The 26,531-nt window shown below is 52.5% G+C and overlaps 2 protein-coding genes across 3 annotated transcripts; one reads left to right on the top strand and one right to left on the bottom strand.

Annotated features, from left to right (window-relative positions):
- Positions 1-1,672: 1,672 nt before the first annotated feature.
- Positions 1,673-8,642, top strand: TMUB2 (transmembrane and ubiquitin like domain containing 2). The gene is made up of 3 exons (XM_077312956.1): positions 1,673-1,825; positions 5,163-5,824; positions 6,720-8,642. The coding sequence occupies exons 2-3, from the start codon at positions 5,274-5,276 to the stop codon at positions 7,072-7,074; spliced, it is 906 nt and encodes a 301-aa protein (XP_077169071.1). The 5' UTR covers positions 1,673-1,825; positions 5,163-5,273; the 3' UTR covers positions 7,075-8,642.
- On the bottom strand, positions 8,453-24,247 carry ATXN7L3 (ataxin 7 like 3). Of its 2 annotated transcripts, none has more exons than XM_077312954.1 (13): positions 24,022-24,247; positions 19,258-19,381; positions 18,641-18,773; positions 17,667-17,838; positions 17,141-17,238; positions 16,586-16,608; positions 15,502-15,547; positions 14,045-14,076; positions 13,654-13,722; positions 13,049-13,092; positions 11,975-12,046; positions 10,921-11,054; positions 8,453-10,778 (listed from the first exon to the last, which is right to left on the bottom strand). In XM_077312954.1, exons 2-13 carry the CDS (start codon positions 19,306-19,308, stop codon positions 10,627-10,629), a joined length of 1,026 nt encoding a protein of 341 aa, XP_077169069.1. In that variant the 5' UTR covers positions 19,309-19,381; positions 24,022-24,247; the 3' UTR covers positions 8,453-10,626. The 2 variants fall into 2 exon arrangements, with proteins under 2 accessions (XP_077169069.1, XP_077169070.1); XM_077312955.1 differs by lacking the exon at positions 24,022-24,247 and adding an exon at positions 20,827-21,104.
- Between the last annotated feature and the right edge of the window lie 2,284 nt (positions 24,248-26,531).

Here is a 26,531-nt window from a genome sequence, read left to right as displayed (position 1 = left end):
CAGGGGACAGGTATGAGGCATGATCAAAGGGTAAACAACTGGCAGGATGCAGCCCAAGGGGTAGGTGCATATAAAAGGCAAAAGTGGATAAGAGTGCATGGCAGGATCAACAACTTCTGACAAAATCTAGGTCTGCAGCTTAATTGTTTGTTGATTTATTATTTGGTTATTTCCAGCCTGCCTTTCTGGCTGAATCTCAAGGCAGATTTCCCAGTGTGAGCTAAGTGCTGTTAGCAGGATGGGGCAACCAGGGTACAGTACAATACAGTTTGGACTACAGAAGTCTGAAAACAAGCAGAAATCTCAGAGCTCAAACAAAGCACAGGTTTTTCAGCCTGATACATTAAGTGGTGCAGAGACAGTTTCTGCAATACAGAATACAGAATTCCCTATCTTATCCTGTAGTGGATAAGAGCAGCTGCTTCTATTCTGGTGAGTTGGGTTCCATTCCTCACCCCTCCTCCACATGCAGGCAGCTGGGTGACTTTGGGCCAGTCACAGCCCTGATAGAGCTGTTCTGACTGAGCAGTAATATCAGGGCTCTCTCAGCCTCACCTCACTCACAGGCAAGAGGAAGACAAGGTGACTGTAAGCTGTTTTGAGACTCCTTATGATAGAGAAAGGCAGCATACAAAAACCGACTCTTCTCTTTACCAATTCACCTTGCTGATTCAGAAATGGGGCGGGCTGAGAAGAACGCCTGATGGAGAGCCTGTTTCCAAAATCTCCAAGGGGTGGGGCTGAGAGCTCTGACAGAACTGCTCTGCAAGAACAGCTCTAACAGAACTGTGACTAGCCCAAGGTCACCCAGCTGGCTGCATGTGGAGGAATGGGGAATCAAGCCTGGCTCACCACATTAGAAGCTGCCATTCTTAACCACTACACCAAGCTGGCTCTCCTAAAGGAACAACAAAAAATCATGAAATTGGTCTTGGTCTCCATTTGGGCGGCGGTCATCAACTAAAGCCACTTAGAGCTCTGTGCTGCATCAAGGTCAGTGTAATCAGGAGAATGCCTGCAAGCAGTAGCCTGAGGTTCCATTCATAACAAGAACCTTTTCAGCCGCAACCCTGAATTTGTTGCCTAATTCTCAGGTTTTGCTTCGAGAACTTCCTGTGTCTTTCAAGTAGCTCTTAATTGCTGCAGCTTTCCCAGGATTTCAAAACTCAGCACATAACAGCATACCTTGTGAATGCAGCAGGGAAGCAATTGCTCTCTTAGCCACATAATATCCATGGAATGCAATTCCCATGAGCCCTGGGATCCAAGGGATCATGGGAACTATAATCCCTGCACAGCTGGAGAGCCACAGTTTGGCCCCTGTCGCCCCTAGACCAGGGGTGGCCAGACTGTAGCTCTTCCCAATACCCATGGGCTACAATTCCCATGAGCCCTTGCCAGCACTTGCAGGGGATCATGGTTATTGTAATCCCTGCACAGCTGGAGAGCCAGTTTGGCCCCTGTCGCCCCTAGACCAGGTGTGGCCAGACTGTAGCTCTTCCCAATACCCACGGACTACAATTCCCATGAGCCCTTGCCAGCACTTGCAGGGGATCATGGTTATTGTAATCTCCTGTCGCCCCTAGACCGGTGTCCATCGCCTCCCCCCTCCTCTCCCCCGCGAGCCAGAAGGACGCTCGGGAAGCCCCCCTCGTCGCGGGCTTTCGACGTCATCGCCCACCGCTGCCTTGGCAACCGGGCTCCCTCCCCGCCTCCGCGCCTCTAAGTGACGTCAGCGGCGGGCGCCAGTGACGTCAGCGACGCGGTGCTCTCCGCGTCGCCAGGAAGGGAAGGGAGAGAGAGGGAGGAAGGAACGGCCGGCCGGGTGAGTGAGTGACAGCGGCCCCCCCCGCACAGAGCCCCCCCCCTGGAGCCCCCCGCCCCCTGCGGGGTGGCTCCTTGGCCCCCGGGCCCTTGGCCCCACTGGACCTGCCAGTCTCCCGGTGCGGGCTGGAGGTCTCCCGGCAGGGGCTGGAGGTCTCCCGGAATCCCTGCTGGCCTGCCAGCAAGAGGTCCGTTCCCCTGGAGAAAGTGGCTCCTTTGGAATGAGGGGCGCCCTGGACCCCCCCTCCCCAGGCTCAGCCCCTCGAGTCTCCAGGGGGGGGGCTGCAACGAGGCCCAAGGAAACCCGGGGGGGGGCGCAGAAGACAGATGGAGAACAACCCGGGGGGGGGGAGGGGGCTGTGCAGCCCTGGCTCTAGACTGCAGTCGGCGATGCCTCCCCCGAGTGCAAAGTGGTCAGCATAAAGAGCCGTGCAGGATTGTAAATCTGTGTGCAAGAATACAAGTGCAATAGAGAAATAGCTCAGGGAAAAATCTGTTTTTTTTGTGTTACACTTATTGCACTACTGTACACAAATTTACATTGTTGTACTTTTGTGAATACTTTTGCTGTGAGTACTTTTGCTGTGTTTTGGTGCTTTCTGGGGGTTCCCCATTTCTAAAATCATAATGTTTGGGTTATGGGATGTCTTATCTTGACAGTTTGACAGGCTCACTATGAGTAATGTGCATTGAGTCCCTGTGAGAAAGGTGGGTGCTAAATTGCAAGGCCCTTCTGTTTTGCCCTTTAATGTTGTCAACTCTGGGTTGGGAGATTCCTGGAGATTTTGGGGTGAGTTTGTGGATGGCTTTGGGAGAGGAAGGTGTTCAACGATGCCTTCAAGATCACCCTCCAGATCAGCCATTTTCTCCCGGGGAACTGATCTCCGTAGCCTGCCCATCCACTGTATTCTGGGAGAACTACCCAGAGGTTGGCAACCCAATCTGTGTCTTCCTGACGCTCCCTCTTTCATCCACCCTGAGCAGCTTTTCTTCCATCTGCAGGGGGCTGCTTAGGATCACTGCACTTGCACAGCTGTTGCTGGTGATTTTACTGGGCAGAACCCGAACCCGCCAAGTTGCAGCCACCCTATAGAGTTTTCAAGGCAAGAGACAAACGGAGGTGGTTTGCCATAATAATTGCCCCAATGGGATAATCCGAAAAAGGGGAGAAAACATAGAAAGCGAACGAGCAAGGGTTTCATCCGAGATTTACATCCTAACACGATAAGCCTAGGTGTGTTTACTCAGATGCAGGTGCCATGTTTTTCAGTGGGGCTTACTTCCAGCTCAGCATATCTGGGACTTTACTTTTTGCTGTGCCCAGTGCCAAGAAACCATTTTGAGCTTCTGCAAAAATTGATCCTCTGCGACTCTAAGAATGCACTGAAGCAGCTGCAAAGGGGACAGACAGAACTGAGGAAAGACAAGCAGAGGTGGACTTGAACGAGTCCCTCATGCCCTAACTGCTGTTAGGCACCTTTTAGATACGAATTCAAGAAAATAGGAAAATTACCCTGCCCTCTGGGATTTGCATAGATGACAGAATCTCAGATGGCAGCTTTAGCAAGTAAACCCGAGAAGGAAATTCCAAAGGTGTGACGTGTGCGTCTTTGAACTCTGCGTTCAAGCAGTGCTTCAGCTCTGCAGTTCATAATACTATTGTTTGGAGAGGGCGCACGGGGAAGAATTTGCAGGAGTCGAAACAGGAAGAAGCATTGAAAGGGACTGATTATCTTTGCCTGCTTGTGGCTGGAGTTGTGGAAGCCCAGCAGGACGAGCAGCATTTCAAGGAGGAGGATGCAGCTGGAGCACCCGGCAACCACAGCCTTTTCCTAGGCCTCTGGCTGCAAAGCTGGCATGAGGATTGAGACGAGGAAGCAGACTAGAAAGACCAGGGAAGGGGAGACAGGCGGCCTGCATACTCCCAGCAGATGGAGGGACAAGGACTCAACTGCAAACAGAGCTGAGTTCCGGTCCAGGAAAGGGAGGTTTCGTCCCAGCTTCTAGCAGCCTGTTGCTACCTTTTGGAAGGCTGATCCTGTTGGGAGCAGCATGGAGAAAAAGCGCAGCCTGACTCTGTTTACTGGATCCTCCCCCCTTGCTAATGATTTTTAAGACAAGGCCTTGAGCCATTGCTTGGCCTTCTAGTGGGACAGGGGACAGGTTGTACCTTTTGCCACTGGCTGTGTTCCCAGGAAGCAGGAATGGTTGGGAAAGTTTAATCTACTTAGAACAAGCTTTCTCTTGATGGCCCTGGAAGGGTTTCCCCTATGGGTGGGAGTTAATTAATTTAGTATATATATATATATTTTTTTTAAAATGTGGTAAACATTTATGACTGTGTATGGCAGAGGTGGCCGAACTGTGGCTCTCCAGATGTCTGTGGACTACAATTCCCATGAGCCCCTGCCAGCACAACCTACCCACCCCTCCCAAAAAATGGCCCATGATGGGCCTCGAGGGGGTGGGGAGGGGCCCCTGGTAGGCATGTACACGGCTTTGCTTCCCAACCATATTCTGCGTGATCACAACGCTTCCGGGGTTTCTTGAAGCCTGAAAAATGTTTCAGGGGTTTCTTCGTGGTAAAATAGTTGAGAAAGGCTGGCTTAGACCCTCTCTACAGTGGTCTGCTTTTGGAGGTATAGGAGGGCCAGGAAGAACAGGAGCAGCCTCAAGAAGGTGACGGCCATGGGTGCTGAGAAGCTAACCAAATTATATTAGGCTTCAGGTCAATAGTACAGGGGGCGGCGTTCGTTAAAAAAGAAGCAGCAACCATGACACATACATTGACTAACATTCAAAAGACATGCCGGCAGTATTATTAGGCTGCCTGCAAATGAGGAGGATGTTATCCTGGGTGCTTGAAGCTGACCCTGCATTGCACAGGGGGTTGGACTAGATGGCCTGCAGGGTCCCTTCCCACTCTAGGATTCTCTAATTCCTTGAGCATGAGTAGAAACACACTTGGCGGGTCACAGTTTTTTAAAGAGGTGGCTCCAGTTGGAGCATAAGGCTGCTGGCAGTCCTGAGCCCCCAACAGACGCATCGCATGCCTGTGGGAGTTCACCCACCCGCATCCTTGAAGAAAAACAGGGGTCTGTCAGTGGAGATTTCTCTTACCCGGAGGCAGCTGTTTGACTTGTCATTTCTTTGATTGTTATCCTGTTCATTGTCCAAAGAGGCTGGGTTAGAGTGTGCGAGGGTCTCAGGGTCATCCCTCAGCCCCCTTGTCCTCAGATCCCACCTTTAAGGGAGGGGGGACAGGCAAAGGGGACATAACAGGTCTGTCTGGTGCTGCCCCTCACTCATACGGCTCCCCCCCCCCGGTCCTGATTTAGGTGGAGAGATTCACGGAGCCCCCCTCTTCTTCGGATGCCGTCTGACAGCCTCCCGGTCCCGGAAGCAAGGTTCCCTCCTTGTCTTTTGCCTTCTCTGCCCAAAGCCCAGCCATGGAGCCCCCGGAGATGACCATCATCGAAGGTGTGGGGGATGAAGTGACCGTGGCAGCAGGCTTGATCGTCCTCATCACGGCCCTGGTTCTCTCGTGGCTTTCCACCTACGTCGCCGACGGCGGCAACCCTCTCCTGGGAGCCGTGGTGGCCGCAGGAGACTCGTCGGTGCTCCACCTGAGCCCCATCGACCACTACGTGGGCAGTTCCGTGGTATCGGAACACTCTGAGCCGCAGGGGGCCGCGGAAAGCGCCGAAGAGAAGGCGGAAGAGGGCCCTGCCCCCGACTCGGGCCCTGCCGCTGAGCCAGGGGACAGCAGCGGGGGCACAGATGCAGCCCTGGACCGCCTGCTGGACATTCAAGGCCTTCCTCAAAGGACCTTTGCTAGCGTGGCTGGCCCCCCCGAGCACCAGGGGCCTCCCCAAACAGTCCCCGTCCCAGAGGAGCACGAATCGGATTCAGGGTTTATCAAAGTGCGCCTCAAATTCCTCAACGATACGGAGGAGGTGGCCATGGTGAGGCCAGAGGACACCGTCGGCCTCCTTAAGAGGTGAGTGTTGGGAGTTCTGAAGGCATGGGCAGCGGCCATGCGCACCTGTTCCCCAAAGAGCCACCCCCTAGCTGCTCCTTGCCCCGACAAAGAGAATCGAGGGCAGCCACAGAAGCTGGTGCTGGAGGAAGAGAGCTCTGACGCTAGGAGCTTATCCCCACAAAATCTCTAAGGTGCTGCTGCTGGGCATCTCTTCTTGCACAGGATTCCAGGTTAAGTCTTGTGGCAGGCGGGCACATGGGTCTGTGATAACGAAATCGGGGGGCTCCTGGGCCACAGGTGGTAACTTTTTAGCCACTACCCCGTCTCAGCTGCCCCGCCTGGCCCACGCAGCCTATTGGATCAGGGCAGCAGGTTCATCCAGTGAATCTGACGGGCAGTAGGTTCAGAATGGACAAAAGGAAACGCCACTTTACACGGAGAGTGATTCAAATGTGGAATTCACTGCCAGAGGGTGTAGGGATGGCCACAAGAACAAACAGATTTAAAAGGGGATTACATAGATTCATGGAGGGCAAGTCTATCAAAGCTATGCTGATCGAGGGGACTTGAATCTGGGAGATCCGGGTTCAGATCTCCACTCTCCCATGGCAGCCTGCAGGGTGACCAGGGGCTAGCCACACCCTCGTGGCCTCACCTGCCTACCCAGACCACTCTGGGTCCCTATTTGGTTCAAAGATAGGGCGTAAAAGGAATAAATGAATGGGGCAGCCTCCATGGTGGTATTTGCCGTGGCACTCTCCTGGTTTCTCCCCAGCCCGCATTGCCCGTGGCAGCCACTGATGACAGGTCTCTGGCACGGCGCATTGCAATTAGCCGTGTTTTTGCTCACCGGGAAGCCTCCGGTCAGCACTCAGCTCTGGGTAATGACCTCTTTTTCCCTCCCTTTCTGAAGCAAATACTTCCCAGGCCAGGAAAGCCAGATGAAGTTCATCTACCAGGGCCAGCTGCTCCAGGACCAGGCTCGGACTCTCCGCTCGCTCAACATCCTGGACAACTGCGTCATCCACTGCCACCTCTCCCAGGCCACCGTCTCCGCCCTCCCGGACACGGCGGTGACCCCCTCGGAGGCCGGAGGGGTGGCCGTGAACATGAGCAACCTGATGATCCCCGTCTTCGTGGTGATGCTGGCCGTCATCTGGTATTTCCGCCTCAACTACCGCCAGCTGTTCACGGCCCCGGCCACCATCTCCCTCGTAGGGGTGACTGTCTTTTTCAGCTTCCTCGTTTTCGGAATGTACGGACGGTGAGCAGCAGGCAGAAAGGCCTCGGCCGGCTCTTAGACTCCGACTCTTCCCCCCCCCCCATACTTTTCGCTTGTTTGCCCTGCAAGTAATTGGGGAGGGGGGCTCTTCTCCAGAATTCAGCATTAATGGAAGACAATAGGGGGGGAGGAAGGAGCCCCTTGGACTTTAAAATTTTTAAAAAACATGGAAGTGCAGTAATCTTTTCAAAGCCACCCTGCTTGGGTATTTTTGAAGACTGACGTGGGCAGGCCCGCCAAATGGGACAGAGGTTAAAGCAGGCTCCTTTGACTTGTGTTTTGGCTTCCCGCCACCTTCTCCAAGTATTAAACGCTCCCCAGGTACCCAGAGCGGTGCTTAGAGATGCTGTCTCTGCTCCGGGGACAGGAGGGGGGTTGTATCACCGTGGGTTCTCCCCTCCATCATTATAACCACCTGGAACTTGCTTAGTCTTCAGAAGTGGGTCTGAGGGCCCAATTCTGGCGCGGGCCAGCTTTTGCCACTCACCTGTGTGTTTGCTGCACTTCCCGCTTGAGGAAAGGGCCTCTGGCCTCATGGCTTCCTCTTCTTTTGCTGCCGCTTTGGAAACGGAGAAGGAATCGCCCCAGCACGGCCCGCACTGTCACCATCAGGTCACGACTGACATCTGAGCTGTGCTAATGCTGCTTGAGCCAAGATCGTCTCCCCATCCCCGGCCCGGCCTTCGGCCACATTCTGTGAAGGTGCCCAGCCACTCTCTTTGCTCATGGCTCCCTCGCACTGCCTCTCCTGCCGCCCTCCGAAGAGCATATGCGCTGCTGCTTTCCCAGAGAGTTCCTGAGAACATCGCTAACCACCGGGACCCTTTGTGCAGCGCCCCGCTTGCTGTGTAGGACGATGTCAGCGGCAGACGGGACTCCTCTCGGTTCCTCGTAATCAGGCCGCACAGTTTGCACACGTGGATGTTGTACGGGACGTTGGCCGAGCCGCTCCGCTTTCGGGAACAACTTCAGGGGGGAGGGCCTTGCCAAGGAACGGCTCCTGCAAAGTCCAGCTGGAACTTGGTGCAGGTATTAAGGTACCGGCTTAGGGAGAGTCCTGCCCCTCGCCCTCCTCCCCTGGGCAAGATTTCTCCAGAAAACCAGTCTCGACTGCAGGGGTGACCGAACGGGTGGCTGTCCAGATGCATGCGGGCAGGGCCCTGCGGGGAAGTGTACTCCAGGGACATCTGGGCAGCCCCTGCTTACTGCATCCTGGAGAAAGTCCACAATGGAGCAGCGATCCACCCCAGCCTATGATACAACGCTGTCCTCTCTTTACCTCCCTTTCTAATAATGCAGCAGAGAAGAACAAAAAGTCGTCTGATTGGGGGGGGGGGGGAGAGAAAAACCCTCTGAAGCTCAGCTACCAAGCAGAGGTTGTTTATTTACAGGAGCATTCCACAGTCCATGGATGGGAACAAAAAAAAATAAAATTACAGATTGACAGGTCCCCCTCCCCCCCAAGCTACCTACTTACCTACCTACCTGTACAGGCTGAGATTACATATGCAAAACTGGAAAATAATAATAATAATAATAAAAAAGTCAAGAGACCACAGTACGTTACTGACTTCAATGATTTCTGCACGTGTTCAAAAATATATCACAGGGGTGCAGTCTGATACATCATCGACAAAATTAAAAACCTCTCACAATCAGTCCGCTCATGATAACGTATGGGCTTGCGTTCTTTCTTCAAGTGAAACAGGCCTGCCGTTCATAGTACAAGTGCTGAGGCAGAGCCCTCGCGTGTATATTTTTCGATCCTTTAAAAAAAAAAAAAAAAAAAGCCAGACCCTTCCCGCTGGGTACCAAAGGACAGGCTCAAAAGGCCCTCGTTCGCCACCCCTCCGCCAGGTTTCCTCCCGCTGACTCCTAGAGACCTGAGGTGCGAATGTGGCAGGGCCAGGCGAGGATCCCCATTCCCCCAAGTCCTTTGCGCTTGTGCAGAGCTGAAAAGTCACAACAGCCTGCAGCTGTGCACACAAATACAGTCGGAGCCGGTTGGATAATGAAACCTGGGGCGTGAAGCAAAGCACCTTCCTGACCGCCAACCCCTCCCTCAAGTTAGCTGGCTCCAAATAATTCACTTAAATACAATCAAGTTCTGTAGGGGGGGGGGGAGGTCACATTGGCTGGTGGGGCTTACTTGGGCACGGAGCCGTGTTCTCAGGACTGCAAAGGCCAAGCACAGGTTTTGCTTAGTTAGGCCAGGCTGTGCTCTTGGCAGCTCCACCCCCACCTTCACATCCTTTCTGGCTGGGACTCTCCAAGCCCCTCGACCCAACCCACGGCTCCAGCAGGGAAACGGGCGAAAAAGCGTTAAGCATTAAGACCACCTGAACAACAGACGCCGAGGACCAATGCTGGGGAGGGAGCGGCCATGGAGCACATTTGTTCCCTTCTGGCTGCAGGGGGTACTGGAAGGGAGGATGGAAGGCAGGCAGGCGCAGCAAGGAAAGATAGAAGGCAGGTAGGAACTGGGAGGGAGGGAAGCAGGTAAAAGGAGGCAAGCAGATCCAGGGAGGGAGGGAAGCAGGGAGACATGGGAAGGCAAGCAGGCAGGTGCAGGAAGGAGGAAGGATGGATGGGAGGCCATCTTGCATTCACTGTGGCTGTTCACCCTCCAGCAGGAGTTGCTTAGATTCACTGAGTGATTGACAGTCAAACCGACCACTCAAGTACACCCCAGTAGGAAAGAACTAGCAGCCGGCCACAATCCAGCAGTTCTCTCTGGTCCCCGTGAACTCCACCCTGGGAGATGCCGAACAGCCGAGCGGCGTGGCACTCAGCAAGACTTGGGGAGGGGGCTCCATTGTGTACAAAGGCTCTACTCGAATAGGAGAGATGCACAGCGTAGCCCCCTGCTACTGGCTTTCCGGAAGGGGGCAAAGTTGACGGCAGGTAGGCCGGCCTCGACATGCAAGCTGGGAAGCCGGTATCTTTGCTGGCTCCCCAACACGCGTGCAAAGAGAGCTACTCGCATTATCACCTGTCCACAGCGCCGTTGCGTGCTGGACCTTGAGGACGAGAAGAAAAAGGGCGCGGGGAGCCCAAAGAAAACCCACCACTCGGCCCCCGCCAGCCATCCTGAGGGTCGCGAAGCGACGTGATGCCATCGCGTATATAGCCATGATTGAACGTCCACCGACACCACAATAAATAGACGTGTGAGGAAGGGAGGGAGGGGTGTGTGGCCGTGCCCTGGCTGACAGGGGCGTGGCCTATCTTCAAGGCCCCGCCTCAAGCCACGCCCGCCCCTTCGGCCCTGGAAGAGGGGGGTGCCCCCAGGTAGTCCAGCGCTTGTGTTCCGCATCCCAAGGACACAAAGGCAAGCTGTGCGCGAGGTGAGCCGGAAGGGGGAGCGGTGAGCAGGGAAGGGGAGACCCGCAGCCACCTCTCTCTTGTCCATTAAAAAAGGCCGTGTGCGAGAGAAGACGTCCTCTTGCTCCCTTCCTCGGCGCTGGGTCCAAAGGGCGCAGCCTGGCGCGTGCCCCCCCCCACCCACTTCCCCCCGGCTGTCCCCAGTCTGAGTCACTCAGTTGATGTCGTCGTAGAGGCTGGGGGTCGGGGGGGCCAGCGGCTTTGGCTTCGGCTTCTTCTTGTTGGAGCTCATTCCGGGAGCACCCCCCACCAGGCTCATGTGAGGCTTCTTCTTTTTGGTTTTTCGGGACTCTGAGTTGTTTGTACCTGGGGAGGAGGGGGAGGAAAGAGGCTGATCTAATCCAATCATAGGTTTGCTTGTTGTTTTTAAGGACCAGGCCACTGAGAAAGGCTCCCAGCATCCCCGCTTAACCTCCGATCCGCCAGCACGCTCCCCCCACCTACTCACTTGCTTTCGAGGAGGCCGAGTCGGAGGGGGAGATGTCTGAGGACGCGTCCCACTGCAGCCGGCTCATGAGGGCCTGGCTCTCAGCCATGTCGAAACTGTCGTTCTCCACGCTGCCTTCCGTCTCCGGAAGTGAGCTGGGGAGAGGGGCGGTTGTGTGAGCGGAACGGAATCATAGAATCATAGAATCCTAGAGTGGGAAGGGGCCATACAGGCCATCTAGTCCAACCACCTGCTCAACGCAGGATCATAGAATCATAAAGTTGGGAGGGGCCATACAGGCCATCTAGTCCAACCCCCTGCTCAGTGCAGGATCAGCCCTAAGCATCCTAAAGCAGGAGGCTGCCCACCCACAAGCACCGCAGACATGTGCCCCCCCCCTGTGGCTTTAAAGCAAAAAGGGGCCAAACTAGGACTGCCAACCGAACAGAGAGCGCCACTGGTCAAGAAGCTGATAGAGTTTATCAAATCAAAGGGGTCTTCTGTTTTCTAAGCTTGACTTCTGCCAGAACGCAGACTGCTTATAAAATGTGTTCAACAGAGTTTTCTTCAGTGGGACCATTATAAATAGAGCGCAGTTCATATAATGTATGGATTTCAAAATAAAATTAAGCATTAAGGAGTCGTTCTTACAGGGACACTCAAATTAATATTCTACCAAGCAATCTGTCACGTTCCTTACTGGACAAATATTTGAAACAATCTATGATAAATACATAGAGGAAGATTCAGTTGAATTTCTATATTTACAGGGAAATTTTATTGAACTAGGGCGTTAAGGTCGATCTTATTAAATAATGTTTATACCTTTGCACATCCATAATTTTTGCCGGTAACGTATATGAACTTGTTCTGATATCTTGTTACCGGCGACCGTTAAATATTTCTTATAGATTATTTCAAATATTTGTCCAGAAAGAAACAGATATTTTCAAAGGCCACCACGGCACAAGGGCCAACATTGGGGACTCCTTAGTTAAAGCATAGGATTTTTTTTTGGGGGGGGGGGGGGGTCCCTCGCTTCACATCTGCCCTGCCTCCATCCCATCACACTTACGCAGAGGGTCCCAGGAGGTAGACCCGGACTGACCTCCGCTGCTCATCTGTGTGCTGAGGGCAGCGCAGGGACCTAGAGGAAAGGAACAGAAAGAAGAAGATCAGAGGGAGAAGATGTGTAGTGGATGGGCGCATTTCCTGTCCCCCCCCGGCCCCCCACCCCCTGTGCTAAACCCCTTAATGCTCTAGAACAGGGGTAGTCAACCTGTGGTCCTCCAGATGTCCAGCAAATGCTGGCAGGGGCTCATGGGGATCATAATCCATGGACATCTGGAGGACCACAGGTTGACTACCCCTGCTCTAGAACACTGCCAGACACTGATAGGAGCCTTACAATAATAACAAATATAAAATATTACAATACATGGCTGCCCTCCAAAGACCAATCTAAATGAAGCTTGACATAGCTTCGCTGGGAAGGCCTGTCCCCTGGGGGCTGCTAACAGAGCCACCCTAGGTCCGATGGCCCATGGCAGCACGGGAGGCTATAACAGGAGAGGCCTTGAGGGCTCGGTTAAGTTCCATTTGCAGAATTTATACAGGCTACAGAATGGTTCTTGTTTCCCCTTGCAAGTAGTAACCAGGCACGACATCTGTACCAACTGACCATGGTTGGCAGCAGTGCCACGTTTGAGGGTTAGCCTGGATTAAGAGACTGGCGAGGCTACATCAGCATTGCTCAAATACTTATACACCGCTTAATTCCCTTAGCAGAGCGCCCAAACCCAAGAGACACTTGGCAGTTGCTAAGAAGCAGAAGCAAAGAGCTGGGCTGGGAGGGACTCATGGTCTCTGTAGTCCATGGAAGCATGTGCTGGCAGGGGCTCATTGTGAGAGTCACAGTGTGGCCACCTGTGCCCAAAGGCTCTCGCCCTTCATGCTGCAGTCTTGAGTTGGCAGAAAGACCAGCCCAAAGGCTGCTCATCCCCCTTCCGCCTTTCTCTTGCTGATTCCACTTGCATTTTCTCTTTTGTATAGCCAGCCGCTTTCGGTCCACATTGGGGGTGGAGGAAAAAGCAAAGAGGCAAACAGATAAACAGATCCATGAATCCAAGAAAGAGGGTTCAGCACTCACCGGGTGCACATCTTCTTGGTATGTTCAGAGATCACCCCACATTCCTAGCGGGGGAGAAAAGAGACACAGACGGCATGACGAAATATAAAAGTGAGCGGAAACCTCCACGTCCCAAGAACGTAACGGTACGACAGAAGCAGGCGGGCTTCTTGCAACCATATGTGACAGACAGATCACAAGGCGTTTAATATAAAGAAATCCCAAGCAACCTGCTGAATGTGGGAGACGCCAGGGCGATGCATGAAATCAGCCAAAGAACTAAAGAGATCAAGCTACAATAACTTATCTCTTCTGCTCCAATGTATTACACAGTATAACTGTGGCTCTCCAGATGTCACTGTCCTCTCTGCTATTACAGAAATTCCCGGGAAGAAAGGCCACCATTTGCAGGTAGGAGAAAGGCAAGTGGGCAGGAGGCCGAAGGAGGGCGTGGATGAGTGGGCTGTTGGGCAGGCAGGGGAGCAATAGGAAGCCCTGGCAGCCCAGACCACAGGAGTGTTTTCCGAGGAAGGCCTCTGGTTACAAGCAGATAACAGTGGTTGATTGTGGCAGGAGACGGCAGAGCACGGCAGCAAGCAGAAGAAAACTCAGGACAAAGAACTCACCGTGGTGAGCAACGTGCGGAGCTCCTCGGGACCCAGGGTTTCATAATTTACTCCAGCAGAGTTGTTGTACTACAGAGTAGAAAGCACACACACAGAGCAATTACCCTTTGAACCTTCCTCTCCAAGCACAGCATGCTATCCAGACTGGCCATGTACCCCAGGCCCTTGAAATTCCGCTTAGAGCTCAGTTGGACACACTCAGCTACAGAAATAAATGCCTGGGCCCTTGATATTCTGCTTAGACCCCAGTTGTATATGTGGGGCTACGAAAACAAGCACATGTGTGCTGGCCATTGAATTTCTGCTAAGGCCCGGGTTGTACATGAACAGCTACCAAAATAAGCCCAGATGTTCAGAGAACTCCTGGAGCCACAAGCCTGAGTCAACTCACCTTAAACGGGTCCAGGTTCCCACTCAGCTCCCCTAAGGTGTGCGCGGGGGGAGACAAAGAAGATGGGGGTCAGAAACACTAGAGATGGCCCTCCTCCCTACTGCCAACTTCACACCCAGATGCACAAATCAGGACCCTGCACTGGGGATTTGCTTTCAAAGATGATCCCGCTACGTTCTCATATGAGCATTTGCCTACCAAACAGCCAGCAGGACAGCCCCCAAATCCTGCACCCGGAAAACGCCAACGCTGCACAAACACACACATACGTGGATTGTGCCCAGTGTATTTTTAAAATTACTCCTCGCTCCCACAGTGGCACTGAAGGCTTTGAAACGTCGCCAGCGCCAAAGGGAAGATCAACAGCAGCAGGAACACAGTGGGCGGAAGGCCGGGGAGCTACATATGCGCCAGGGGAAGGTGCATCCAAGTGGGGCTTTCCACCCACCCAGGCCTCACTCCCCTTCCGTCTCCCATGCGGTGATTAGCAGGCAGCGGGGTCCCTGACCTGTCCTGCCCCCATCTTAGAGCCTTGGTGCAATTCACTCCCCTTCCCCTGCTCTTCCCAACTGCTGGGTGGCAGAGGGTTCCACCACTTGAGAAAAGAGAGAGCCAAGGACCACCCAACCACCAACAACAACAGTTTGAGTCCAGGGGTACCTTCTAGACCAAAAAAAAACTTCAATTCTGTGTGAAACGTTTGTGCGCAGACATCTGAAGAACTGTGCAGGCGCGTGAAAGCTGATACCCGGAATTAAACTTTGTTGGTCTTAAAGGTACCCCTGGACTCAAATGTGGCTTTCTCTACATATTTCCCTTGCCAGCTTTAATGACTGGCTGTTCCTTCCAAACACGGACGTCTTACGGCCCAACTGACAGAACCTAAACAGTTCCGCAGGGCCTGCAAAAGGGAGCTCTTCCACCAGGCGTTTGGTTGAGGTCGGCCCAAACCATCGCTTCCAGTTGGCCCCCAAGCCCCCCCCCCCCACTACGACTGCTACTAATCTGCCTCACCCACTGGATCCCAGTAAGAGTTGAGCTGAGGCTCTTTTGCAGTTCCATCACTCTTTAATGTTATTATTGTTATCATGCCAAGGTTACTGTTGTTGTAATGTTATTGCTGTTATCGCCTGTTGCTACCATATGTTAATTGCATCTTTTCCTGTTTCCTGTAAACCGCCCTGAGCCTTCAGGAAGCGCGGTATATATAAATATAATATAATTAATTAATTAACTGGCCACTGGAAGCACACGGTACAGAAGATGAGACCCAGACCTGAATGCAGGAATGAGCCGGCAGGAAAGAACTGTTTCAAGGAGAGCATTTCTATGCAGACGGCTGCTGGGTGGCTACAGCCATGAGGGGGCAGGCACGCGTTTAATCCCTGGGAAACATGGTCATCCTAGCTGGAGAGACAGGTAGTGGATGAAAAGCTTTTTCCCCACAATATACTCACCATTTTTATGTTTCATGGACTTGGATCTTCGGGGCGAGTTGGGATTCTGAAAGAAAAACGAAAGCATTGTTTGATACTTAAAATGCCACACTCCTGAAAAGGTGGCTCAGCTCTTGCTGGGCCCAGAAGGAGGGGATCCAAATGACCCAAGGCCACCCAGACTGCCACACCCAGCCCTCCACACCCCACCCCACCCCAAGCAAGAGAGTAGTGGGACTTCAAAACAAAAGTGCTCTTGGAGAGCCAGGGGGGGCCAATGCAGGAGAAAACAGAAGGACCTTCCCTGGATCATTGAGCAGACTATAATAATTGAATAAATGAGTTCACTTTTTGCAGAATTCTTCAGAGTCAATTTGTTATTTATCCCCGTGAGGAACTTGGTAATATTATATTACTCCTGTTTGGTCCACGGTAAAAGCCACCCAGCGAAACGGGGAACTATCGAATCCTTGTTTGGACTTCAGTTGTACCTAACCTGTTGGACTTTGGCCTGAGCAATCTTTTATTATTACACTTGTATTATTGCACACAAACTGCAATATTATACGGCTATTACCAATGACTGTTTTTACGATGCTTTATACAGGACTGTTTTGCATACGTTGAGGCATTATTTACGGCAGGTTTAGAGCCTGACACAGCTCCCCTTTTTCCTGGTGTTTTCTATTTACTGTGTACCCTGTTTTTTGTTTGATTTAGTATCTGAGATTTGGCAGGATCAGGCTTGCCTGGGCGACCCAAGTCAGGGCATCAAGATGACCCCAGGGGGGAAATCTTTCCCTGACCTGCAACCACCACCAAAGCAGCTTCCCCACCCCCGAGCGAGAGTAAACCCCCTAGCAGGTCACCACAAAGGGCCCTGATCCTTTCCCAAATCGCTTCCCTGCGAGGTCTTTGCAAGCCGAGCTCAGCGGCCAAGGCAAAAACCGTGGCGTTCAGAGAAAAATTGTAAAGTCGTCCTCAAGAAGAGTACGAGGGAGGGGCTCCCTGGACTCTAGCTACTCGGTCGCACAAAGGCTGCAAAAGCAGTTCTCCGTTCTGCCCCCCGCATGCCCACGCCCAACTTAGTAACAGTAAAATTTACCTTATCGGATTTTCTCTTCTTGGCTGGGGAGGAAGAGAAAGGGCTGTTTTAACACCCCGCCAAAGCATAGCAAAGCCCTAGCCGGTTCCTCCGGCCCGGATCGGAGCAAATGTTTCCTGTGAGCCTTCCGGGCACAATGGGGCCTCAGCGGCCAGCGGCAACAACTAGAAAAACCCTGGCCCCAGTCAGTGCGGTTCTTTTGTTCTGGCTTCCGACCTGCCAGCCAGAAAAGCAAGGGGCAAGGGCGGCATTTTCACCTTGGCCTTCAAAATCCACCCCCCCCCCCCAAAAAAAGAGTGTTTCAAGTGGGGTCCGTATTTCAGAAGGCAGGGTTCCTCCCCTCAACCCAGCCCAGCTCTAGCTGGACTTCACTCCCTGGATTTTGGCCCCACCCACAAGGCTCCCCCTCAGATTTTTACTTTTTTGATTTCTAGCAGGGAAGGCACCTTCGCTGCTTCGGCTCCCGGCCAGGTCTGCCGCCCGAACGGCTGCTTCTCCTCGCTGCACAGCTGCCCCCTCCCCTCCCCCAACGACGCCCCTCCCTCCGAGGCGTACCTTTCTTCTCCGACCCGTAGGACCAGTCGTTGTCGTTGAGGTCATCGTTGTCCTCCTGGTCGCTCTCCGACTTGTTCATGTTGTTGCTGCTGGCTATCCTGCAGTGAGCAAAGTGGGCAGGAGGGAAGTTGGGCAGGCAGGGGAGAGAAGCCAGGGGAAGGGGCAAAGGAGCTAGCTCCACGGTTTCTTTGGGCCGCCTCTCACGGAGGAAGATTTAACAACAGCAGAGAGCATTTTACTCCAATAGCCCATTCCAGCACACCACCTCCTGAGGCCGCCCATTCCGCTGCTGAGCCCAGCTCTCCAGAATCACAGCCCCTAGGCCGGGGGGGCCAGACTGTGGCTCTCTAGAGGTCCATAGACTACAATCCCCATTAGAATCGGGGATGTGCTGGCAGGGGCTCATGGGAAGGGGAGTCCAGGGACATCTAGAGAGCCACTGTCTGCTCACCCCTGCCCTAGACGCGCAAACACCCAACTCCGAGGCCTCGTGTCCGATTCCACACCCAACCCCCCCGGGGCTTACCTGCGATTGGCAATGCGGCTGCTGTTCCGGCCCATCCCGAGACACTTCTCCAGGTGAGGGGCAAAGCGCGAGGCAGCAATGCTTCGGCTGCAGTTGGGGCAAACGCATTCCTTGTTCTTCCACTGGTTGTAGACCTGGCCGAAGATATCCAGCCCCGGCTGATCCACAATCTCTGCAGGCAGGGAAGAGCAGAGAGCCACAGGATAAGCAACTGGGGGGGGGGAGATGGATGGATCTGTTGTGGGGTCCAAAAGCAAGACTCGCTGCTCAAGGGCCACCTACAGCTGCCGTGCCCTGACCTGGCTGGCCTGATCCCGTCAGATCTGGGAAGCTGAGCAAGGTTGGCGCTGCCTAGCATTTGGATGGGAGGCCTGCAAGGATTTGGGTGGCAGTTCCTCCAAGGAACTCTAGGGCTACGTTTCGCACACCATGTGATAAGCAAACGGAGCTGCCATTCAGCATGAGAAAGCTTCAAATCTTCTACGTGCAGCCTTCAGCCACAGGGAGAAGAGGGCACCTCTCAGACCCAAAAATTCAACTTCGGGTAAAATGTGCACAATCATCGGAAGAAATACGAGTGCACACGAAAGCTGATACCCGGAATTAAGCTTTGTCAGTCTTCAAGGTGCCCCTGGACTCAAACATGGCTTTCTTACTCCACTTGTCAGGCTTCATAATTGGAGGTCCTTTCCAAACATGGGGGTCTACAGCCCAATTGGCCGTTGAGAACACATACGACAGAAGAAGAGACCCGGAACTGAATGAAGGAACAAGCCAGGAGGAAAGACCTCTTTCAAGGTCACTGCTAAACAGAAGGCTGCTGGGCTGCTACAGCCATGAATGGGCATGTTCCTAACCCTGGAAACTGGATTAGAGCCAGCAAACCAGAGGTGGCACCCCATTACATCCATGCCAGGTTTCAAACAAGGAAACAAGGAAAGCACCCTTGGGGACAAGAGCAGGCCCGGATTTACCAAAGTCCTTCATGCTGTCAGGGTCCGTCTCGTCCAGAAAGAAATAGCCGCATTTGACCGCCCGATGCACCTCAAAGCACAAGCCCAAGCAGGCGTCTTCAACCAAGTCGGTATAGATATCGTGAGCCACAGCCTAAAACGCAAGGAGACCCCCCCCAAAAAAAAAACAAGATGAGACATTAAGGGGGCACCATTTGGGCATGGCATTTGGGTCAGCGTGGGTGGGCAGGTAGCTGTGGGTTTCCTGCATTCTGCACAGGGTTGGACTAGATGACCCTGGAGGTCCCTTCCGACTCTGTGATTCTAGGAAGAGCAGCGGGGTAGAGGAACAAACCGGAATTGGATCCGAGGCTCAGTTTTAGACCGTATAAAGCAGGACAGTCAACCAGATGCTCGCTTCTACATTTAACTGCTCGTCTTACATATCTGGCAATAATCTATGATCAATTCTCATCTCTTATCCTTTCCTTTGGCATGTCTTGAAGGAGCCCTTAAGTCAGTCAAGGGGGGAGGCATCTGACATAACTGGTTGTAAGTGCAGCAGTCCAAAATCACACGTTCTGTGCTCTCAGCTTTGCCACCTCGACGCACACAGGGACGCTCCTGGGGCCACTTACCTCCAACTTGCTGTTATCCAGGCCAGACAAAGATATTTCCTCCATTTTCATTTGCAAACACTAAGGAAGAGGACAACAAGAACGCAGCATAGCACGGGCCAAGCTGAAATGGGAAGAGGTCCTCCTGTGTACAGGGAAAAAAAGAAAAAGAAAAAACACATTTTATTCAAATAGGGTTGCACCCTAAGTGCTGCTGGAGAACAGAGCAGGGCTTTCTGGGCATGCTTTCACAATCCCCGCACTGCTTAAGCCAGGTTGGCTCTGGAAAGGTTTCCTGAAGGGGTGGGTGGTAAGTCTGTCTGTCTGTCTGTCTGTCTGTCTATCTGTCTATCTATCTATCTATCTATCTATCTATATAAATCGGCAAGATTTCTTACTTCTTCCTATCACTCCCCTGCAGACCCCAGAAACATAGGTCACCATTCAGGAAGATCGGCGTCCTGTGAAATCTTGGAAACCAGAGAAGGAACTGACCCATTTTGATGCCTAATTAATAGAGTGAGTTTGTTTGTCTGTTTGCTTGCTTCTAAAAGGACCACACTGATCGTGCCGCCAAAGAGGGGCAAAGTCCAAAGACCCGGCTACCGTCCTCAGAATACAGTGAAGCAAGCTAGCTGCGGCGTTGGCTGTGTTGATCCCCGAATGACACAGCACAAAAAGGCACAGAAGGCGGTGTTTGGAGCTAAAATAGGCATCTTCGCTTCTTCTCTCCCCTTTAAAAGCACCGTGCTTCTACCTTTATGGAGATGAAAAGGCCAGCAATGATTCTTCCTGAAGCCTCAGAAGCCACGGAGGATACTGAATGAGATTTTCGGCGGTTGGGCCTGGAGTAGGAGGGCCCGAGCACATCCCCCAATTAGCAAAAACAGAATTATGCAACCCAACAGAAGTGGCAGAATTACATAAAGTTGCTAATTATGTAAACCGGCTGGAATTCAACTCCTCTTGAGACCAAAATCATTTCCCCTGAAAGGAGACGAAGCCCCGATCGAAAACACTATCCCAGCTATCCCTGGACGAACACCAGCTATCCCTGGATGAAATAGTCCATGCCGTCTCTGACAGGTTGGCCCAAGCACAGAACACCTTTACTAATAATCAAGGGTAGCACATGGGGCTCTCTGGCTAATTTCATTACTGCAAAACAACTGGCCCAAGCAGGACAAAACCAACTCATCAAATTTACCCCCTACCTGATTATTCTGCCCAACACACACATAAAAACACCATCCCTAGTAGCCACAGGAGAAGGTGGAGGGGAGAAAGAACATTGAACAATCTACCAAACCAGGACCCTAAGAGAACTGGTGCTAGCCAAAAACTGAGCATTTGGTCACACCTCTGCCCCTGGGGAAAGCTGGGGCAACGTTATCAGACTGTGTGTGCATACAACTTCTAGCAGAGCCGTAAGAATACATGCACCCCCACTCACCCCCCCCCCAAAGAGCTGACAGATGGAAGCAAGATGGCGAAAAGCAGATTCTCTGAAAATAGTGCAATGGGGAGGGGGTGGCACTTTCCCACCCCCACCCCTCTCCTCCCCAAAGTTCTCTGTCCGATCCAACTGACCTGGTCCAAAGATTCTTCCGCAACAAAGCCAGAGACTCCAAAGGAGGGTGGGGATGGGGGGAGAAGTGGCTCTACCAAACTGCAGATTTTGGAGAGACAAAGGATGGCCCCTCTTGCGGAGGGCAATCACTCATCCTGGGAATCACAGTGGCCCTTTCTTTTCCGTTTGTACCCTGCTGGACTGGGAGTGACCGTGTCTGCTTCCAGGATCTTCTGCTGACTCACACTCCCTCTCCCCAAGAACCTCCAGGCAAGCAAGCAGTTTATCAGGACAAGAGTACAGGGCAAAGGAGGAGGGAAAAGAAGGGGAAGGGAACTGAGCTGTTGTAGGGCTGCAAGATAATCCCCCAAGCCCACTTGCAGATGAAAGGTGGCCGGCTCCCCACTTCCCATTTTCCGTAGCATTATGATCCTTTGGGACTGGACAGCACAGAAACACGCAAGATTTGCATTTGCTTAAAAGTTCTTTGAAAAAAATTACCAATTCTCTGAAAGCTTTTAAAAAGTTTTTTTTTTTTAAGAAGAGGAAGCAGATTCAACTGGCTCACCTTCAACCTCAATTAAGCAGCATCTGCGCATCTCTAATTTTATTGGAACACGCACATGTCTTTGGCTCTGGAGTGTACGAGTTCAAATTTTAAAAAAAATAATAACAAGCAATGCTTGCAAGCTGGAAAGGTAGCTTCCAATTTCCAAAGACGAGCTAGACAAAAGAAATTTACCTTTGAAACTGGCGGTATCGGTACAAGCTGGTGCTTGACCCTGCAGAGTCCTTTGTAAATATTTTAATGAAATGTAAGGCACCTTAGTTATAGAACAAAGTTTTTGATTCCAGGGGCACCTTTAAGACCAACCAAGCTCAATCCTGGGTGTGCCTGGTTCTTCATGCACATGAAAGCTTATGCCCAAAATGAAACTTTGGGGGTCCTAAAGGTGCCACTGGACTCAAGCCTGGTTCCTCTGCTTCAGACCAATGCAGATACATACCTGATTCTACCCTATAGGGTTGTCTGCCCATCAAGCCATCTTAGTCCTTAAAAATGTGATGCCAACATCTAAAACGCCGAGAATTCTCTGTTTGTTTTCAATGTCAGGTCCTTGTTTGCTTTTACTCATTGGCAAGGCCCGAAAACCCGGATCCCCCCCCCTTCTTTTTCCTGACACGGGAAAGAAATATTAGCTGGGTGGGCACAGACACACACATGCACAATCTCACAATATCCCTAAACTTCTCACACACTTATTCCTAGGACTAGGCTAAGCCAGCCCTTGGCCAAGTCATAGGAGTTTACCTCCCACCCAGAAGTCAAGAGAGTGAGTTTGTTTTGTAAAAACAGGTCAGTTTCTTTCCTGTTTGCCACATTCCACAATAGGTTTCCCTGTAAAGCTGGCCGGGCTATAGGGGTCCTGCATATGGGGAGGGGCTGGACTTTTGACTATGGGGAGGAGGGAGGGAGAGAGGACAACAGTCTGGCTTGCAGGGCCTGCCAATAACTTGGGGCCCTCCCTCTTTCCCCTATTGTTAAGAGACGGGCTCCTTTTAACACCAGATGTAGCCTTCATTAGCCTAACAAAGAAGGGAAGGGGGGGAAATAGTCACTATGGGGCTCTGTGATGTCCCCCGTCCCCAGGACTTCCAGTCAGCCATCTGGAATCAAAATGTCTCCCCAAGAAGAAAGAGTCCCAATGGGAAACGCAAAAAGAAAACCCCAGCCATCTTGTTAGGGGTTCCCCTCCCCACAGATCCCTACAAGTCAAGGAAGGGAGCAGCTAGATGCAGGTGGTTTGCCCCAGAAGATAGTGAGTTCATGATCTTTATTGATTTCAACGGGCTGTGTTGGAGGACAGCACTCTACCTGGCTTGGGACAAGAGCACCTGAACGACCATCAGCTCCCAGATGCTCCTGCCCTCCTGACCATTCCACCAATCAAAGCTCACCTGGTGGAAGAGGGGACTTTTTGGTGACGGCCCCAACAGCGGAAGAGAAGGACGGCCCGTGACTCATTTAGTTTTTATTTCCTGGCAGTCTAAACTGAGATTTTTCATAACCCTTGTCTTCTTCTGAGTTCGAGGAAGGGGACTAATGTAGGTTCTAAATATGTAAACAAACTTGGTCAACCTCCCTCCCACCCTTCACGGGCTACTCTGTATGCACCAAGCCATTCTACCCACCACAGAACACCCACTTAGCAGCCACGTCCCCCACGCCCCCTCACTAAAGCACCCCCATCCAGCCAAAAGCAAAGCAAAGCACCCCGTTTCCAACGGCAGCTAGCCCAGCACCAAAGAACTGGCTGCCTTCCCCCTTGGAACCTGAACCCCCACTACCCTACAGATGCTGGTCCTGGGGCACCAAGAGAGGCTGGAAATTTGGGGGTGGACAGAGACCTCGGTGGGGGGCACAGCCCCCAAGCGCACCCTTTCCCTTTCATTTTCTCCAGGGGAGTTGATCTCTGCCCTCTGGAGAGGAGGCGGAATTCCAGGGGATCCCCAGATCCCTGCTCTTCAGAGACCACCTGTCCCTTTAAAAGACTGCACTGCACCTGGAGCAGCAGGCTCGAATCCAGAGGTCCAATGAGCCCCTGCCAGCCGTGCATCTGCAGCAGGAGCGACCAAACAACAATGCTCTACATTGCAGGGGTGGCCAAGCAGGGGCTCTCTAGAAAACCACAGACTACAACGACCACGAGCCCCTGCCAACTTTACATCTCCCGCAGGAGTGACCAAACAGTGGCTCCCCACAGGACCGAGGACTACAATGACCATGGGCTCCTGCCAGCTTCACCTCTACCGCAGGACCGACCAGAGACCGACTCCCCAGAGGACCAAGGACTACAATGACCATGAGCCCCGGCCAGCTTCACCTCTACCGCAGCACTGACCAGAGACCGACTCCCCAGAGGACCAAGGACTACAATGACCATGAGCCCCTGCCAGCTGCGCGTCCACAGCAGGGGCGGCCAAGCGGCGGCTGTCCAGGGACCACCGGGACCATGTGCCGCTGCGGGCAGGGGCTCATGGTCGCTGGAGTCCGGGGATCCCGGGAGAGCACCTGGCCGGGCGCCTCCCAGGGTCCCCCTCGGCCGGGAGGGGCTGCAGTGGCCCGGCCCGGCCTCCGGAGGGCGGCAGGTAGACTGCTCCCGAGCCTGGAGGCTCCCTCCCTCCCCCTCCCCCCCCCCGGTGCCGTCACTCACCCCACGCGGCAGGCCGCTCACAGCCGGGCCCCCCCGCCCCTCTGGCGCACGCCGGCCCGCCCCCGGCCGTCCTGCGGGGCCCCAGGCGACGCCGCCATCCCCCTCCCCGCCGGGCCCCGGCGCTGGGCGAGGAAAGGGCCCGCCGCGTCTCCTCCGCCGCCGCCGCCGCCGCCTCCTTCGTCCCTGCAGGGAGCGCCGGGCGGGCGGGCGGGCGGGAGGGAGGAGGGGGGGGGAGGCAGGAGCGGCGCAACCTAGCCCACTGGCCGCGGCGCGGGGCGGGGCCGCCAAGGCGCACCAATGGCGGCGCGCCGGGGGCGGGAGGAGGAGGCGGCCAATGGCCGCCGCCTCTGGCTCCGCCCACCTGCCTCCCCGGCTGTCGGTCAAGGAGGCGCCCCGGGAGGGAGGGAGGGAGGAAGGAGTGCGCGCGGGAGGGAGGGGGGAAAGGGAGGAGTGCGCAGGAGGGAGGGAGGAGTGGGGGGGGGGGCTTGGCATTCTCCCCGAAGGAAGGAAGTTGCAGAGGGGGAAAGCTCCCATAGCTGCATCTGCCCACTCCTGCGCCCCTCTGCATGGGTCCCTCGCTCTAGAAGGGCGCTTATCCAGAGTGGGTCTAGCAGGGATGTAGGTGGAGGCATGCATGCCTGGAGATTTGTGGGTCTGAGTGGGTTTCTGCCCCTGTGGGTTGACCTGATGCATGTTTCTAAGTGCTATGGATCGGTCTGGAAGTATATTCACTTATTATATGCGTCAAAACATGTCTATACGGCACACGTCCCTAAATGTTCTTGTCTGTGTAGAGATACATTTATCTAGATCAGTCTACATGAATGTATGTCAGAGTCCAGTAGTAGTACTGGACTCTGATTTTGTTGTGCCGCAACACGGCTACCCATTTGAATCTATGAATATATGTATATATCTAAACAAATATATTTAGACATACATTGATATTTATGTCAAAATATGCACATACACGCATATATATATATATTTATATTTATATATTTATATAATGCATATTATCTAGTTGTATTGATCTATCTAGAAATACATTTTTCTAGATGCTGTATGAATATATTTAGAGATACATTTATAGTTGGTAAAATGTGTTTATATGTAAGGTAAAGGTATCCCCTGTGCAAGCACCGAGTCATGTCTGACCCTTGGGGTGACGCCCTCCAGCGTTTTCATGGCAGACTCAATACAGGGTGGTTTGCCAGTGCCTTCCCCAGTCATTACCGTTTACCCCCCAGCAAGCTGGGTACTCATTTTACCGACCTCGGAAGGATGGAAGGCTGAGTCAACCTTGAGCCGGCTGCTGGGATTGAACTCCCAGCCTTATGGGCAAAGCTTTCAGACGGCTGCCTTACCACTCTGCACCACAAGAGGCTCTTGTGTTTATATGTACATATATCCAAATGTACTTATCTAGAAGTACATCTGCATATATTTAGATAGACACTGATATGTGTACATCAAAATATGCATATATATCATGCATATATCTAAATATATCTAGAGATATTTAGAAATACATCTAAATATAAATATATGTTCGTATATATTTAGGTATACTTTGATATTTATATGTTAAAATATGTTTTTATATCTATACATTTATCTAATAAATCTAAATTTATTGATCTAGAAATATGCTTATCTCGATGTATTTCAAATTTGTTGGTTTATTTGGTGCTTTTTATTTTACCCTGTCCTTCCTCCGAGGAAGCTCCAAGAACAGGGCGTGTGGTTCCTTCTGTTTTATCCTCTATGAGGAGTTTGGACCCCAGTTGGGTTCCAGATTGATTAAGCATTTGAAAGGTTTTCAGTGACGGTACCACACTGGCTCCCTGGAATGAGAGAGGATGGTTTTTTAAGTGCATCTGAAAAGATACAGGGGACATTTTGCTACAGCACGAGGGAAAGAGTTCCTGGTTTGTGCAGAAAACCCTGCCCTCTCTCTTTACACTACAGTAAACATTTCTACCCTGTCTGCTCCCTTCCTACCTCCAACTATGCATATCCTCATAATGACCCTCTACTTTGTACTACCCCTACCTGTAGCAACAAATGCATTGGCAATTCAGGGATGAAACTATTGAACTCTATTGTAATTGGTAACACTACTTTCAAGCATTGACCTCCCCATCACCAGCCTTTGCCCTCACCCTGCAGTGGAACAGCATTTAGAATTCTGACACAGTGTGGTGGGCACATCAACAAAATGGCTGACACAAGAGGTGGAGCCAGCCACAAAATGGCTGCCACTGCTTGCTTTTACTTACACAGTGGATGTCGGTTGGCCAGCTGCTGCCCAACCGACGTTTAATAAACATCTGCAAGGCCAATCAGAACCATTGCTGGGGGAAAAAGCCCTGCCCATTTTTTAAAAAAACTTCTTCCCAAGCAACAGGAAAGATTTTGGTAGATGCCCTGGTGCCCACAGAGACCTTTTGGGGGACCGCTGCATAAAGGAATAGAAATCTCAGTGGCATCTTCAAGACTAGAAAAAA

This window comes from Paroedura picta, chromosome 16 (genome assembly GCF_049243985.1).
Source record: "Paroedura picta isolate Pp20150507F chromosome 16, Ppicta_v3.0, whole genome shotgun sequence".
NCBI classification, from domain to species: Eukaryota; Metazoa; Chordata; class Lepidosauria; order Squamata; family Gekkonidae; genus Paroedura; species Paroedura picta.
Note: the sequence above shows the minus strand (reverse complement) of the source record. Positions and strands in the feature narration are given on the sequence as shown.